Raw genomic sequence first — 16,230 nt, forward strand, 5'->3', positions numbered from 1 at the left:
TATTCGCCCTGTTCAAGTTTTATAAGACTTTTTTTTAAGCAATTATCCTTGGGTTATTAACACTGATAACTACATCATAAACAATAATAGCAATAACAATGCGGTTTTAAAAAAATATGCTTTTTTATATATTTTTTATTGGTCCGAAACACGTCATATTGACTGTTTTACACATTGGCATTGTAGCATTGTACTCTATAATAGTTTTTTAAATTGTCACTAACACCACGCTGGGTTTTCATGTAGGAAACCTACGGAAATAGAAACGCGCCTTCCATTGGTTACCAGCGAAATGTGAAGCTTTCAAGGCTTCAAGCAGCCAATCACAACAAATCATTTTTCGTCGGAGTTTCCGCAGATCCCCACATAGGAACTCAGCCTCGAGGTAAATAACGTAAACATAACCTACATTGCAGGTACTGTCGTCTCAGACTCAGACGGAAGAGTGTCGTGCTAGAAGAAAGGAGTGAGGTAGCGCTCAAACCAATAAAGTGACATAAAAGTTTCACCAACAGTCTTAATAGCAGATGTGCTACTTAATTCAGGTGAAATTTGAAAGTTGTTTAAATTCTTCTTTCATCTAAACTTAATGTATTAAAGTGAGCTGTTCACCACACCTGAAAATGTCATTACCTACACAAGAAGACATTATAAAGAAACAAAAAACCTGCATGCAGGTAGCAACAAACGTGACAGAACAGAAACATCATGTGTCGCGAGCTAAGCGGGGCCAGATCCTGGGCCACCTTCGAGGGTTCAGAGGGTGCACAGTGTGGTTCACCGGATTGTCTGGAGCTGGAAAAACATCAATAGCTTTTGAACTGGAAGCCTATTTGATCCAGCATGGAATTCCAGCCTATGGGCTCGACGGTGACAACATGAGGACTGGTCTAAATAAGGACTTGGGTTTTAGCAAACGAGACAGGGAAGAAAACATTCGACGAGTTGCAGAAGTCGCTAAGCTATTCGCTGACGCAGGTCAGATTTGTTTATGTAGTTTTGTGTCTCCGTTTGCAGAAGACCGCGAGCTGGCGAGAAGAATACACCGCGACAGCGATTTGCCATTCTTCGAAGTATTCGTCGACACGCCTTTGATCATATGTGAGCAACGAGATACGAAAGGACTGTACCAAAAGGCAAGGCAGGGCGCAATTAAAGGTTTTACTGGTATCGACCAGCCGTATGAGAAACCTGAACACCCAGATCTTGTTGTAAAGACGATTGATTCAACTGTTGAGGAATCAACGCTACATGTGGTTGAAATGCTTCAAGAAAATGGCATTATACCTTTAGTGGAGGATGATTACGAAAAAGTTCTTGAATTATTTGTTCCACGAGACAGACTGGCTGCAGCTAATGAAGAAGCGGCTACCTTACCTAAATTAAATGTTACTTTCCTGGATCTACAATGGCTTCAAGTAAGTTAATTTATCTTCCTTCATTAATAGTCCATTAACTTATTAAAATTTGCACTTGTTCAGGCTACAAGTTGTTTTATTTTGCTAATAGAAAATTGAGATACTTTTTTGAGTAATATCTGCTTCTATATATTCAAGTGATTTCTATATTTTGATGTGGAACAATTAATTTTAGATATAAATTATTATTATATTTGGTACTATCTAGTGGTATTAATATTTTTATTTAATAATAATGATTTAATATCAAAGTAATTGTTGTAAATTTGGACCACACAGAACTCCACCATAATGCAATGATAAATAGCCATTTTTTTTAAGTAAAATTTTCATTAAAAAATTATTTCCAATGTAAAAAAACAAAAAGTAACAATTTATAATTTATGGATCACGACACAATAAAAACGATACGATTATGTTTTTGCAATACGGTGTATCATTTTTCATTGTTGTTATTGTATATAGACAGTCGTTAAAACTATGTATTGTTTCTCTTTCTACACTTTCTCAAGTGGTTACATAATATATTACGTATTTTACCAAGTGTAGTACCAATAGCTTGAATTTTTCTTGCAGTGTTTTCAATGTTGTTAAATTTATCATCTATACGTTATCCAAAATCAGTGTATCCAACTTTGACTCAAAATATTTTCGTTGGTTATTTTATACTCCAATGAAGGAGCATAGATAAAAATCGACAAAGAAATAAAATAAAACAATGAATAAACTGATACGTTGTATTACTGAAACATTAATTCGTTTTTTAAGAGTAACGTCACGGTTATTTAAATAAAACTCATAGCGTGCACATTTGTTTTATTTTTATGTATCGAAACGGTATAAATTAATTTTATGTTGTATTACTGCAGCGTAGGTACGATTTATTCCAGATATGAATGACTTACATGTACTAAATAATTGAACGAAAACCGGAAAGACTACGGTATTTAATGATTGGTTTTTGTAAAAGACACTGTATACAGTACTTGTACCGCTATCAGAACTAACCTACATTTACATTGTTGGTTTTTAATGTAGGAACAGTGTTTATTTTTATTTAACAGTATGGTTACTTTCAAACGGAGTAATTTACTTCTTGGGTCACATGTCATTTTTTTTTTTCGAGTGATAGCTAAGGGAAATCTTGTAATCGAGATATTTTAATGGATGTGAAATTTTATGTTTACTTAGATTTTCATACATTCCCGTTTGTTGATGGTTTATTAGATAAATAATCTCCGAAACGATCTCTTTTGCTTAAAACTTTATGTATGCGAATATGCTGAAGCACGCTCACCAGATTTTTGTCTATACGTAACGAACTTGGAGTATTCGGAATATTGTTTGAGTTTTATTTATTCATCTTATCCTAAGTCTATGTCATGCTCTAAAATAAATAAATAAATATTTCAAAAATTTAAGTCACAAAGTGCATATTTATTGTATTTACTAATATCCTTTTATTTTTTTGTAACTACTCATACAAGACAAATATAAGTATATAAGTTACATCCTGGAAAATGTGCATAATTGTAGGATAGCTGAAATGACCCATCCGTCTACATCCTCGTCCACCTAGGGTCATTGCTGTGTCATCCCACAAAAAATAATTCTATGGATTTTGCTTGATATAACTTATGTAATACAGTATTTCTTTTATTGTCAGATGCTAATAAAACACCTGTGACCGAGAGTTAGTGTGTTTTTAAGAAACCCAATCAATCAATTGACATAATTTAAACACTCATTTATTTTGTATTTTTTTTTACAATTTCAAAATACGGTATTTCAATTACAAGCATAAACGTTGACAACATAAGTAAACAATAAACTTTTTTGAAATTTTGACAAAATACCAACATGGATTTAATGAATCCAAATCATTAATTATAAAATTTATGTATGATTGCCGTCATCTCAAAAATTTATTAAATAAATTCTAAAAACTATGCATCAAGAAACAGTGTTGTTTGTGCTTTGTTAATATACTTCCATTTAATATTGTTATTGCTTCAAACACGACTTTTATTTGCTTATTAATTCAGAGAAGAGAGTGACGTCATGATAATGTTATGTTGTTACGTATATTAAAAGTAAAATGTTTATCCCCATGAAAACGGAATAAAAGATATTTTTTCAAGAATACACTCTAACAGGCGCGCAGAATTGATTATTCTTCAGGTACAGGAGAAGCTGTTCTTAAATCAGCTTACACGAATTTTTCAACTATTGTTTGAATAAAACTTATTTTGAACAAAAAAGAATATTAAATTTGCCAAAAAAATCCAATCGAAATAAAGATGATTGAAAACTACCAGTTATTAAAATATTGTCTGTTAGTGTAATTATTTGATGTTGTACATTATTGCATCAGATTATAGAGATTTGCATGTTACTAGGTCAGCTATTAAATATTTTTTATTTATTTTCTGATTAAAGTCATAACTTAATTCAAGGATTATGAACGACGATACATTTTATAATTTTTGTGTAAATTTTAGTCATCGTCGATAATATGTTATTCTATACTATTCGTTGTAAACATTATTCGCGGTAACCATAAAATTGATTTATCATAGTGCAAGCATATGTTCAAAAAAATATGCGCGCATAATTTTTTTGAACATATGATACTTCCTTGTTCATTTTTATCAATTCTATAGCATTGCTGTTATAATCATACAATAATTTCTGAAGTGGTTGATGGTTTATGTTTTAATAACCATGCTGTAGAAATCTGTTGTCCAACAAAGATCGACACAGACGACAGCCATTCCCGGATGGACCCCATTACAATACTTTCTCAGCTTACGCTCGGGAAGTAAAATTATAAACTTATTACAGAAGCAAACAGCATCGGATCTTTTGGAGAGAATGTATAAGTAAAATTTAATTAAAGGTCACCAATCACTAAATTAATGTTTGTTCTTGCTAAAATTTCAAAATGCTCGTATTTCTGTTATAATGATAAACTTTGTACTTTTTAGGATAATCTGTATGCGTAAAATGTTATTATTACACTAAAGATAAAAGAGTAGATATATCACAGTGCACACTTTAATTGTGATTTAAATCTTTTGACATTAAATTTTTCAAGAGGATGAGTCGACTAATTTGGGTTAGCATTTATTATCTTCATAATAAACGTAGTATACACGTGAATTTTCATAGTAACCAATTTACTACGGAGATTTATCTGTTCTAAAATTTCTTCCGTGGATTGTGTTAGTTATTAATTAATCATTAACATACATTATTTATTTCAATTTTTTTATTTAGCTGTACTCACTACATTTATAATTTCATTTAGTTTTGTTTAAAGCAATATTTTTCTTTGTTGTTCTCACACACACGCTTGTAATTTTGCTGCATTTACCTTTTACCAATAACCTTCACGTTATTCAGTATACTTCAGATCTGTCGAGTAAGTTCGACAACGGAAGCCCAAATTTACACATTGGCAGGATATCTATATAGTTAAATTCAATATTATTATTATTATTATTCTTAAATGAAGTAAAAGCATTTCATAATGTTAAAATCGAGGTTAAAATTTTCCTTCACCCGTACGCAATTTTGAAAGTGAATAATTACACTTCGTTTGTTCCATATTTAGTCTTAAAATGGTCTTGAATGAAATTATTTACTTACTTGTTAGTTTGGAACAGCATAATGATAATCAAGGGATTTAAGTTAATTTGTATGTTGATTGTAAAGCTTAGGTAGTTGTTGACGTAACGATATTCACTAAACGTATTATCTGCAGTATTTAATAAATGTGACACTATGATTTAGAAAAAAACACCGTCATTGTTATGTTATAATTCTTTATATTATGTGTGCCACAAAAACGCACACTATAAGTGGTATAAATCAAAAAAGAAGAATTACAATTACGGATTAGCTACAAATCGGTATCGGTCTTGAGTACAAATCAAGTTGTGTTGACGGCAGACTTTGATTCTTTATATCCAGAAATTACTGCAAATTTTATTAAGGCGTGATAAGCATTTTATTTTACTCATATGTAATCTTTTAATTATATCCTCCTTCATAAACATCTCTATAAAAAATTTACACATTGTTTATCGTTTAGGAGCTGTGAGAAAAATAGTATTAATCTCGTGTGGATATTAATGCAGTATTGTTATTATCATGACATAATCTTAAAAAACAATTTTCTTTAGCAAATACATATTTAAAAAATAAATTACAAGACATGGATATAACTACTGTCCTGACACTTATCTACCAGATGCAATCGCCCAGGTATTGTGTGGCACTCTCAGCGCGCAGTAATGTCGACCACTCGATGCGGTCAGCTACATCGAGTGCAGTGGCGGTACCTGATACTCGCGTGTTTGCAAACTGATGTAACAAATAAATATAAAAATAACTAAATAATAACAAATAATTAAATAATGATACACAAAATAAAGTTATGCGCCGACTTCTGAAGAATTCTTGTTATTTTGAGAGTTTCTAGCTGTATTAAAGTGTTGTATCACCACATACTGTTCTAAATGATCTTCTCTAAAATAATTTCTTTTTGCCGTTAAAGCATCTTTAAACATGGAAAACGATCTTTCCACATCACAACTTGTTACCGGTGCATTAGAGAAAATGTTAATCAAATTCGAATATTTTTCACACAATGCATCACAAGTAAATGCATTAAAAGCTATGTCCCTCAAAGTGTTGTAATCTGGGTTACGCGCCACTATAGATTTTTTTTTTTAGTTTTGTACTTATTGGTGCATCAATTACTTTCAGCTGTTCAAATAAACCCTCAATTTTGTTAAAACTACACTAAATTGCAATATTTTGTTTTACGAAAAATTTTATTGTAGGTATGTATAATGTCGTTAAAATTGGTGCTTCTGAATTCCACTTGCTCTTACAAATCTGTATTAGTAAGGTTTGTTTACATTAATTTATTTTTTCATAAATTGTTTTAAAATAGGGTGATTAACTTTTTGTAATGGTATATTTGCCGCTAAACGCTTCACATAACTCCCCAAAAAACTCTGTATTTAATGTTCCTGTCACGCTGTTTGAGTGCTTTTTAGTCTTTATATGTCTTCGAAGACATTGGTTCGCATTTTGATGTTTTGAGAACAAAAGTTGCAAACTACTATACCTTTCCCTATAAATGTAAACGTGTTACCAAAATTTTTAATAAGGTGTTCCATTATTTGCACTAAAATTTAGGTTCGATAAATATAAAAATAAATCCAAATAATTCTAATATCTAAATAAAAAAGTAATTTTCTAAAAGCCAAGAAGCAATCACAAATATATCCACCGCTTATGATAAAACTAATAAAAAAACAAATTCTAAAAATGTAAATAAGAACGCAACTAATTTCTTCAACAGTTGTAAATACTCTCCAACCCTTTAAGAATTTTAAAAATTAAAAACGTTAAAAATACAAATTCTCAACCAATGAAAATCAAAACTAAACGTATTCTTCAAAATTATAAAAAACGTTTCTAGCTAATACGACCTGCCAAATGACCACTCTGCACGTGGAGGTAAACACTGAGGGCTTCATGCAAGTAATAAACATCGACCATCGGGGTATCGCTGCTACCCGATACCTGACCGTCCGATACGTTTACGCCAAGGCATCCTCTCTCTCGCGCGCGCCACTGTTACGTGCTTGGTAGATAGTTGTCAAGACTTTACATATAACCCACACTTTGCATTTTTAAAAAAACAAAAAAAAAACAATTACATTTTTACACAGGAAAGACGTTATTTTTTTATGCTCATGAGCGCTAATGAACATATAATAACACTAATCAGTGATTATGTTGATAACGTTACGTAAACCATGCAAAGTGTAAGACAGTTTTTTATAGAAACACAAATTTTAAGCATTATTTTGGTTGACAGACAGCTCAAAACGTTATTTTTCCACCTTCGTATTTTGCAATTTAAAAATGCATATATTCGCAGTTATAAAATATCTAAGAAAATTTCCTCCATATTTCTTTCAAGAATAAAAGGATTTCAATGAAATTAAATACAATTCTTAATTTTCCGGTCAAAGAACTAGCAAGGTGCGGTTTCGAAAGTGCAAGTGAACTTGCCCCGTAGTAGTAGTGTCTGATAATAATATTAATGATAATCATAATGTACATAACTTGCTACCATAACATTATGCTAAAGAATAGTGTGTGCACAGTGCACACTAATTTCCCGAATAACCTTCATGAAATAAGTGATAATGTAGTTCTACCTGGACTGTGTTTTAAGTTATCGATAGGTATATTTTAATCAGTACATCGTAAATTTTAGAAAAAGGAAAGAAGGCTTCCACGTTATTTAAACAGAACTTCTTTCGCCCCTGACGTACAATAAAACGAAGCCAGTTTTTTAGATGAATCATAAAATTTGATTTTGCGAATTTTATTTTTTTTACCATAACCCATATAAATTCAATTAAAAAAAACAGGTGTAGATTATTATTCTAAAGGTAAAGAATCATGCTATGCGAATGCGTATATTTCAAGTGATTTTTCCAGATTAAAATTTTGTGATGAGGTCTGTACTCCATTTTTCCGAAAAATAAGCCGTTTTTAAATTAATCAATAAATCATTCATTATTTTTTTGTCATCCTACATAAACAATTCCAAAAAATAATGCGCTGACAAACCACAAATATCGACTCATAAAATTTCACACGCCTTAAGTCGGATTTATCCAGCATAATTTTGAATTGGCGTCATCAACCTTTTCAATGCAAGTTTTCGGTGTATTATGGTGTTGTACGTATATTTTTCCCAAAAATCTGGATTCTAAAGTAAAATGTCAAGGCGGTTTCATAAAGCAAAATTTTAGATATCATTAATTGTTGGTGAGGATGACCATACAAGTTTTGGTTAACATTTTACCATCTATATCTATACAGTATTCCTTAAATATATACACATAAAATTTCACACCAATCATTATCAGTAGTTTCGGAGATTACTACTACTTTTTCATACCGTAGAAAATTAGATGAAGTTAGCCATGAGGCGGAAGTACCCATTACCCTAGGTTATGATCGGAAAGTAAGAAACATGTTTCAACATCTCATTATTTTGTTAAAAAAAATAGTAACATATTAAAATTAAGGAATAAAAAAAATAATTAAATTTTTGCAATAGCGTTCATTCCTCCTGATATTTCACAAAACCGAGTGAAGGAATAGTGCCAAGTTTCCTTTGTTCCTCGCATTAAACATTATGTAAGAAAAAAAATTCCATACAAGTATCCATCAGCCTACATTAGATTTTGGAATAGAAAAAATCACTGTTGACAAAATATTTATGAAAAATATGTAACGCCCGTATAAAATACGCCCAGAATTTTTCAAAGAAATAGTGTCCAACTTTTGGTGGTCAAATTCTTTTTCGGATGCACTTGAATTTTTTAATAAATTATTTGGTCTTTTCTCATGTTTTCTACATGATGAAAATCCCGATGTCCCATAGCCAGATTTGTTTGATAATCCACCACATTATGCTATTGAAATTCGGTAGCACGGTTCGGTAGTCATTACATAAAATTGTTCCGAATGAATGAACGGAAACACGTCACCCTATGAAGTAGTAATTTAAATCTTCCAACTTAAGACCATTGCACATTTTTAAGGTTTCTATAAGTGAAGAGAAATAGTATATTACATAACGAGTGTGGTAAATAGTTTATTACGCGCGAGTTGAAAAATTGCGCACGAGCCCCGTAGGGGCGAGTGCAGTAATTCAACTTATTCAACGAGCGCGTAATGAGCGTTTGCACACGAGTCGTGTACTATACTTTTTCCACGACCACACCTCAAAAATATTTCAATGTGAAAGAAGTTAATATTTGATTTTAGCTATGTATTAACTACAAAATATAATTATACATTGAAAATGTTAACAATTAATTATTTGCATTGGTATGAAAGTTAATCGTAAAGTTTTGACATTTTTTTGTAATTATTGGCGTTCCAGTTTTTTCTAGAACAGTAGTAGTACATTTCTCTAATAGTGCAGTTGTAAGTGCCAATATGGCCGTTGGTGTTGAAGGCATCTCTTGAAAATTTTCAGTTCCAGACAATTCTGCTTTAAGAAAATGAAAATTATGTACAATCGGTGGACATATAAGACTGGTACAAAGAAATTTTTCTAATGATTATCAAGCTTGATTCCCGGGATCATTGTCGGCCAAATATGCGTTAGTGATTGTTATTTTATTTAAAGAAACATTCACTATTGATACAAATATACAAATTAGCTAAAAAAAGACAAATATCTAAATTTCTAAAGTGGTTTTGGGAAATATCTCAGGATTTCAGGGTGGCCTGGGTTTTTTGCCGGTCAGTGTATATTGAAGTAACGTAAATTTGTGTACATTTGTGAACTATTTCAAACAACTAAAAATAGTAAAAGATTTAGTATCAAGTTAATGAGTAGTTGGATTAAAATGTAATACAACAGAAATTGAACAAAAACGATTCGTTCATTTTAATCTTAATATTTAATTACAATTCAATTATTTAAATAACCCATTTATAAGCAAATAGAAATTCTTTTTCTTGTATACTTTAATTTCACGTAACGATGAACTACAATATTTTACTTTGCTGACCGCTTTAATGATACTTCGAAAACTGGACTTTTTTTAATAATCGTTCTACAAAAGTAAATATTAGTGACAGCAACCTTGCATGTAAGCCAAGCTGTGTTGTATAGTAATTCTGCGTTTGTGAAATTATTTTGCTGCAAGTGATCTTATAATTTGGAAGTATATATGTATGTATAAAAATTGCAAGTAATAACAAAATTTAAATTACACTGTTCACTTTACTAGCATAGAAAAAAGAAACATTTAATATTTTTCAACAATCTCACGCGTTTTGTACAAAGATATTTAAGAGATAGGAGGGTTAAAACATAATTTTTGGTAACTTAGTTTAATAGTTTTTACCACATATGTATTTTAGTAACTACACATATCACTATATATCACATAATAGAAAAAACAACTTCCTTGTAAGATTTCACTTCATTTTTTGTTCGTGTATATATTTTGAGATATTTTTATTTCCTGAGCGTAAGCTGGGGTAATAGGGTCCATCCGACGAACAACTACTTTTCATGACGTTTTATGACCCCAACAGTATGAAAAAGTAGGTCCCTGTTTCCGTGTGTCTGTCCCTGGACTTATTGTTGTGAAATTTTAAAATTAAAATTAAATGGTAAAACGCTAACCAAAATTTGTCTGATCATCCTCACCACAATTTGATAACGTCATCACAAAATTTTACTGTAAAAAAACTCACTTGAAGCACGAACATAGCTTGTTTCTTTACGTGTGCTTCAACAGTTCACACATATCTTTATTTTATTTAACTTTAGAGGTTATAAAAAATCCCAAAATCAAATTTTATATTTTTTCTAGGAAACTGGATTTATTTTATTGTACTTGGGGGTGAGGAAATTTCGTGTAATAAGTTGTTTTGTGTATACTTTTTCTGTATTTTTTCTATCAGTACGGGGAATATGTTAAACCCCAAAACTCCTCACGAATCACAGACCATGCAATTGAAAACAGTAAACTCGAGTGAATAGTTACCTTAATTAAGCTGCAAAAATAAATACCAACAGTGAATCACAGTGTATAATAAGCGCATCAAACCGTATTTACATGTAGAGATTTGAATTTATTTTTGCCATATGATATTACTCTCCCGACACGAGAGAACATGGTTAGCATATGAATAACATGTTGTCGTCTGGGACTGATCTAATTAGTTCTTTAAAAAATATGTCAAGTACATATTACCTCCAAGAAAATAACAGCTTGTCATATCGATAATCACATTCGTTTTAAGATTTTCGATAGAACGGGGAAGTAAACACGTTTTCACAGCTGCTAAAAATATCTCTCTAATTAGAAAACCAAAAAGTTATCTTAATTAACGTCTTTTCTATGTCACGCAGCAAAAACGCACAATAAATAAGGGCAGCAAATTAATTATGAACTGTAGATCAGTGTAGGCGGGATCAGCGTTGAAGCGAAATGAATTTTAATTTTGTTTACCAATGTGCGGTCATCAAATTTAAAAAAAAAACGAGTTTGACGTGGAACTTGTAGACTTTTATTGGTTACTGTTACATTACATTGACGTCACACTAAACAATATAATCATTAAATGCACAAACCAAAAACCGATAAATTGATACAAATCCAAGTCTGAAGATACCTCAACCCCATGTGTACACATTATTTATTTCATTGAGAAATGTGTTTATATATCAATCAAAAACTAATTGCTTTCCCTAAATTTTTAATATAGTATTTGATAACAACTTTTTTTAATTTATAATCGAGTTCCTTCTCGGGATCAATACCTCTTTATCTTGAAGAGACACAATTTTACGATACAAGAAATGAGGAAATAGGAACACAGAGCAATAACAAAATATATCTACGTCTGAGGTGTCTGTATAAAGTATGTTTCAAACATGCTATGAGATGCATAACACCCTTTGTAATTATAATAAGGAGGATGTTTGAGCTATACGAAAAATACCTATTTTTTGTTTAAAAATTATTTAACAAAGTCAGATTTTTATATTCATCGTTTGTTGAACTAGTTAATCTCTAAGGACATATAATTTCTTATTAAAAAAAATCATGGCTTTTTGATTTGATGGGTTCTGACACAATACTAGATGAAATCAGGTCAGATTAGGTTAGGTTAAGTTGGGTTGGTATTGTCCAGATAATGCCCAAAGTGGTTGGCAAAACACGTCCACAATTTTTGTAATATTGAATTTCGAAGTGATAAGGGTAATCAACGTTGTGCTATTTTTAGGTCTGGTGACAAAAGGGATGCCACTATTTTAGTTGTGTTATTAGACCGCTCAAAAACCCTTGCTGTCATTTACTATCATATGTGTAGTTATGTACTAAATTAGTAGTTTCATTTTTCATATCGTAAGCTGACAGACCACAATCAAACTAGTGCTACTTTTTCAAATAATTTCCTCTATTCCCCAGGGATCCATTTTGGGGCCCCTTTTATTTTGTATTTAGATAACCGACTTGCATATTATTATTTTGTCAGGTCAAACAAAAAGGTTTGCTTACGCAGATGATACCCGGCGTTATTTGCACTCTAATCCTTGAGGTGTAAATAAAGCGTGCAATAGTGTTAACCAAAATTTATATAACCATAAAATTTGAGGGTGGTTAAAAAACGCTCCTGTCTTTAAGTATAACTTCATCTTCGAAATGTTTATTACTTATTCACCGCCATATATAAGAGAGAAATTTCATTCTAGATGGAACCTACATATTGTTCCGGTGCATTATGTTAATGCGCTTTCCATGCCACCGTTTAGAACTACACTATTTAAAAGTTTGATTATTTTCAATCCAGTGTAACTTGAAATAGCTTTCGCTCAAAACAACTAAAATAAAGAAACTCTTTTCTTGTTTCAAGCTCCTTTAGTTTTACAATTTAATTAGTTTTGTTAGCCTTTCCCTATATTTTTTCTGTTATAACTATTTTTGTTCCGGGTAACCTTATAGTATTCATGTTGCTTTTCTTGTGTTAGGTGTATTAACATTTTTATTTTTTACAGTGTAAAAATATGCATTGTATTTAAGCAGAGGTTTAGTGTGAATAATTCAAATTCTTTTTTTCTTTGTTATAGGTACTTAGTGAAGGTTGGGCTTCGCCTTTAAAAGGGTTCATGCGCGAAGACCAGTTTCTCCAAACCCTTCACTTTAACTGTTTACTCAATGAAGTAAACAGTACAAATCAATCCATCCCCATCGTTTTGCCAGTATCAACATCCGATAAAGAACGTCTTGATGGAACGTCTGCTATTTCCCTTTATAACAATGGCATATGCTACGCAATTATGCGAAAACCCGAATTTTACTATCACCGAAAAGAAGAACGAGTTTCAAGACAGTTTGGAATCACCAACAAAGATCACCCTTACATAAAAATGGTGTACGAATCCGGTGATTGGTTAGTTGGAGGTGAACTTGAAGTCTTGAAGAGAGTTCAATGGGGAGACGATTTAGACGTCTTTAGACTCACCCCGAACGAGTTAAGACGAAAATTTAAAATAATGGGTGCGGACGCTGTCTTTGCATTTCAGCTTCGCAATCCCATACACAATGGACATGCCTTGTTAATGACGGATACCAAAAGGCAACTTAAAGACAGGGGCTACCGCAATCCGGTTCTTCTCTTGCATCCTCTCGGTGGCTGGACTAAAGATGACGATGTTCCTTTGCATACACGAATGCTGCAGCATCAAGCGGTATTGAATGACGGGCTTTTGGATCGACGCTCGACTGTTTTGGCAATATTCCCCAGTCCCATGATGTACGCCGGGCCAACGGAAGTACAGTGGCACGCAAAGGCGCGCATGAACGCCGGGGCAAACTTCTACATTGTAGGTAGAGATCCCGCAGGAATGCCTCATCCCGCTGGGAAAGAAGCAACCCCAGATGGCAATTTGTACGATGTGACGCATGGCTCACGCGTTTTGAAGATGGCACCAGGGCTGAATTTGCTGGAGATCATACCATTCCGGGTAGCAGCGTACGACTGCAAAAATAAACGAATGGATTTCTTTGACGCTACCAGGAAAGAGGATTTCGAATTCATTTCTGGTACGAAGATGCGGGCTCTTGCCAGAAGCGGTGAAAACCCACCAGATGGGTTTATGGCACCCAAGGCTTGGGAAGTTCTAGCCGATTACTACCAATCCTTAATGAAAGATAAATATTAAGGAAATCGAAAATGTCTTATTTTCATTTAGCCGCAATTTGTTATATCCTCTGGCCAGAACTAACTATAGATATATTTAAATTGTGTATGCTTATTATAGGACATTTAAAATGAAAAAAGTGAACATTGTCGAATTTCTTAACCATAAGCTTTGAAGCGTTGCACTAAAAAATAAGCTGATTAATATCACAAAGTAGTTCGTTAATAAAATATGACAGCGATTCTATAGTTCATTGTTTCTTTAGTGTTAAAACTATTGGTCGGTTTTGTGACATTTTTTGGTACAATGCTTTTATGATGCTTTCACTTATCGTAATTTTTGTTTCTTTATAATGCTTACAAATCTCTTTTTGTTTTAATATATCTTAAAAACCATAAAACAATCGCGATTGGCATTTAAATCGTTCTATCCACCCATATCGTGCGAGCAAGAAAATTTAAGTTGAACTATTTTTAGATTTGAATTCATATATATGTATGTTAAATTTAGTGGCGGATTAACCGGACGGACAAGAAGGTAGCAATACAATAATGTTAAGAATAATACAAAATTACAAAAAGCAAAAAATGTAGCAAATTGCTTGGCCTAAACTGGTGGTTGGTTCCCGCCGCTTAGATTCGCCACTGACTAAATCCAGTGCTTATTATTAATGGAATTATGATTTATGACGTTAATACAGATTCACAATTTTCAATCCAAAGATCGTCATGGCATAATAACCTTTAAATTAGTTATGATCTTGCCATGTATTCATTTCAAATTCTGAATAAAAACTTGCATCTCAGATGTGTTCAAACATTAATTGTTCTTATGTATTTTATGCATTTTTATGTATCTTCAGTTTTTCTGAATTTTATCTCAACATTTGTAATTCTACTTCGTATTTTAAATTTCATTAACATTTTTATTTTATATATAAGTGATACTGTGTAATTTTTTAGCTAATGAGTCTAACACATATTTGGCTATTTAAAATTTCTATTAAAAATACCGATAAACTGCAGTATTTGTTGGATTCATTAAATATTTAAAATTATCCATTCCATATTCGCAATATATAAATCCTTATTTTATGTAGTCCTATATTCCACTTGTATTTGTTATGTTTTAAATATATTTTATTGTAATGTATGTTTTTCTAACCTTCAGTAGTTCACAAAACCATGTGACATCAAATTTACCGTAAATTGTAACGTTGAAAAATTGTATTCGTCGTACCCACACGGCACAATATAATTATTATAATTGGCCAATATTTGCAATTAGCCACACAGATTAGACACAAATTCGAGATTAGTAAATGTGTGTGCAACGTGGTGATGCTAATGATTATGACAACAAACACAAAATTTGCTGGGAAATTACCCTGTATTTAAAATTTTCGAATACACACAACTATTTTTTTGCTTATGTCGATGCAAATTAATAATAATAACAATCAATTTTTTAGGAAAGTGAAACTTTTTAACGAACACAGTTCTACTCTCGAGGCAGCATTTTCTTTCAAATTTACACTACACTGAATAAATTGCTATTCTCGTATGTAAGAAGTAATATATCAAAATGAGAGAATTGGATTTTTTATTAACATCAAAAATGTATTTAAAATATGAGACTAAACGATAATTTGATGTTCTAAGCAACTTACTGCGTCCTCATGACAAATCTTACAGGCAAATTTTTAATTTCATGGGTCGAATTTTCCACATCTGTAGTAAGAGATGCAAAATCTTTTTTATAAAGTCATACATAAATTGAAAGATTTAAGTTTTAAAGTTCTTCCAGGCGGTGTTAATTAATTTATATTCGTCGACCTCCAAAACCGTCGGACCTTACACCACATAATTTTGTTTCTGTGACCTCATTTACAAAGGAGTAAAAAACCAAGTCCATTGGCAATGTCAATATTTAAAATAAGATATTCGTTTAAGAATAATAAGTAAAAAACTGTCAATAAAACGGAATTTTATTCAGAAGAATGAGTCAAATCCATATTTTATTTCTCATCTCTGA

The 16,230-nt window shown here is 31.8% G+C and overlaps 1 protein-coding gene across 1 annotated transcript; it reads left to right on the forward strand.

Annotated features, from left to right (window-relative positions):
• Window positions 1-263: 263 nt before the first annotated feature.
• Window positions 264-15,344, forward strand: LOC135134916 (bifunctional 3'-phosphoadenosine 5'-phosphosulfate synthase). The gene is made up of 3 exons (XM_064063803.1): window positions 264-545; window positions 601-1,418; window positions 13,123-15,344. Exons 2-3 carry the CDS (start codon window positions 624-626, stop codon window positions 14,215-14,217), a joined length of 1,890 nt encoding a protein of 629 aa, XP_063919873.1. The 5' UTR covers window positions 264-545; window positions 601-623; the 3' UTR covers window positions 14,218-15,344.
• Window positions 15,345-16,230: the final 886 nt, after the last annotated feature.

The sequence above is a fragment of the Zophobas morio genome, unplaced genomic scaffold, assembly GCF_036711695.1.
Source record: "Zophobas morio isolate AGI-343-1 ecotype UQ-CSIRO unplaced genomic scaffold, CSIRO_AGI_Zmor_V1 ptg000024l, whole genome shotgun sequence".
NCBI lineage: Eukaryota > Metazoa > Arthropoda > Insecta > Coleoptera > Tenebrionidae > Zophobas > Zophobas morio.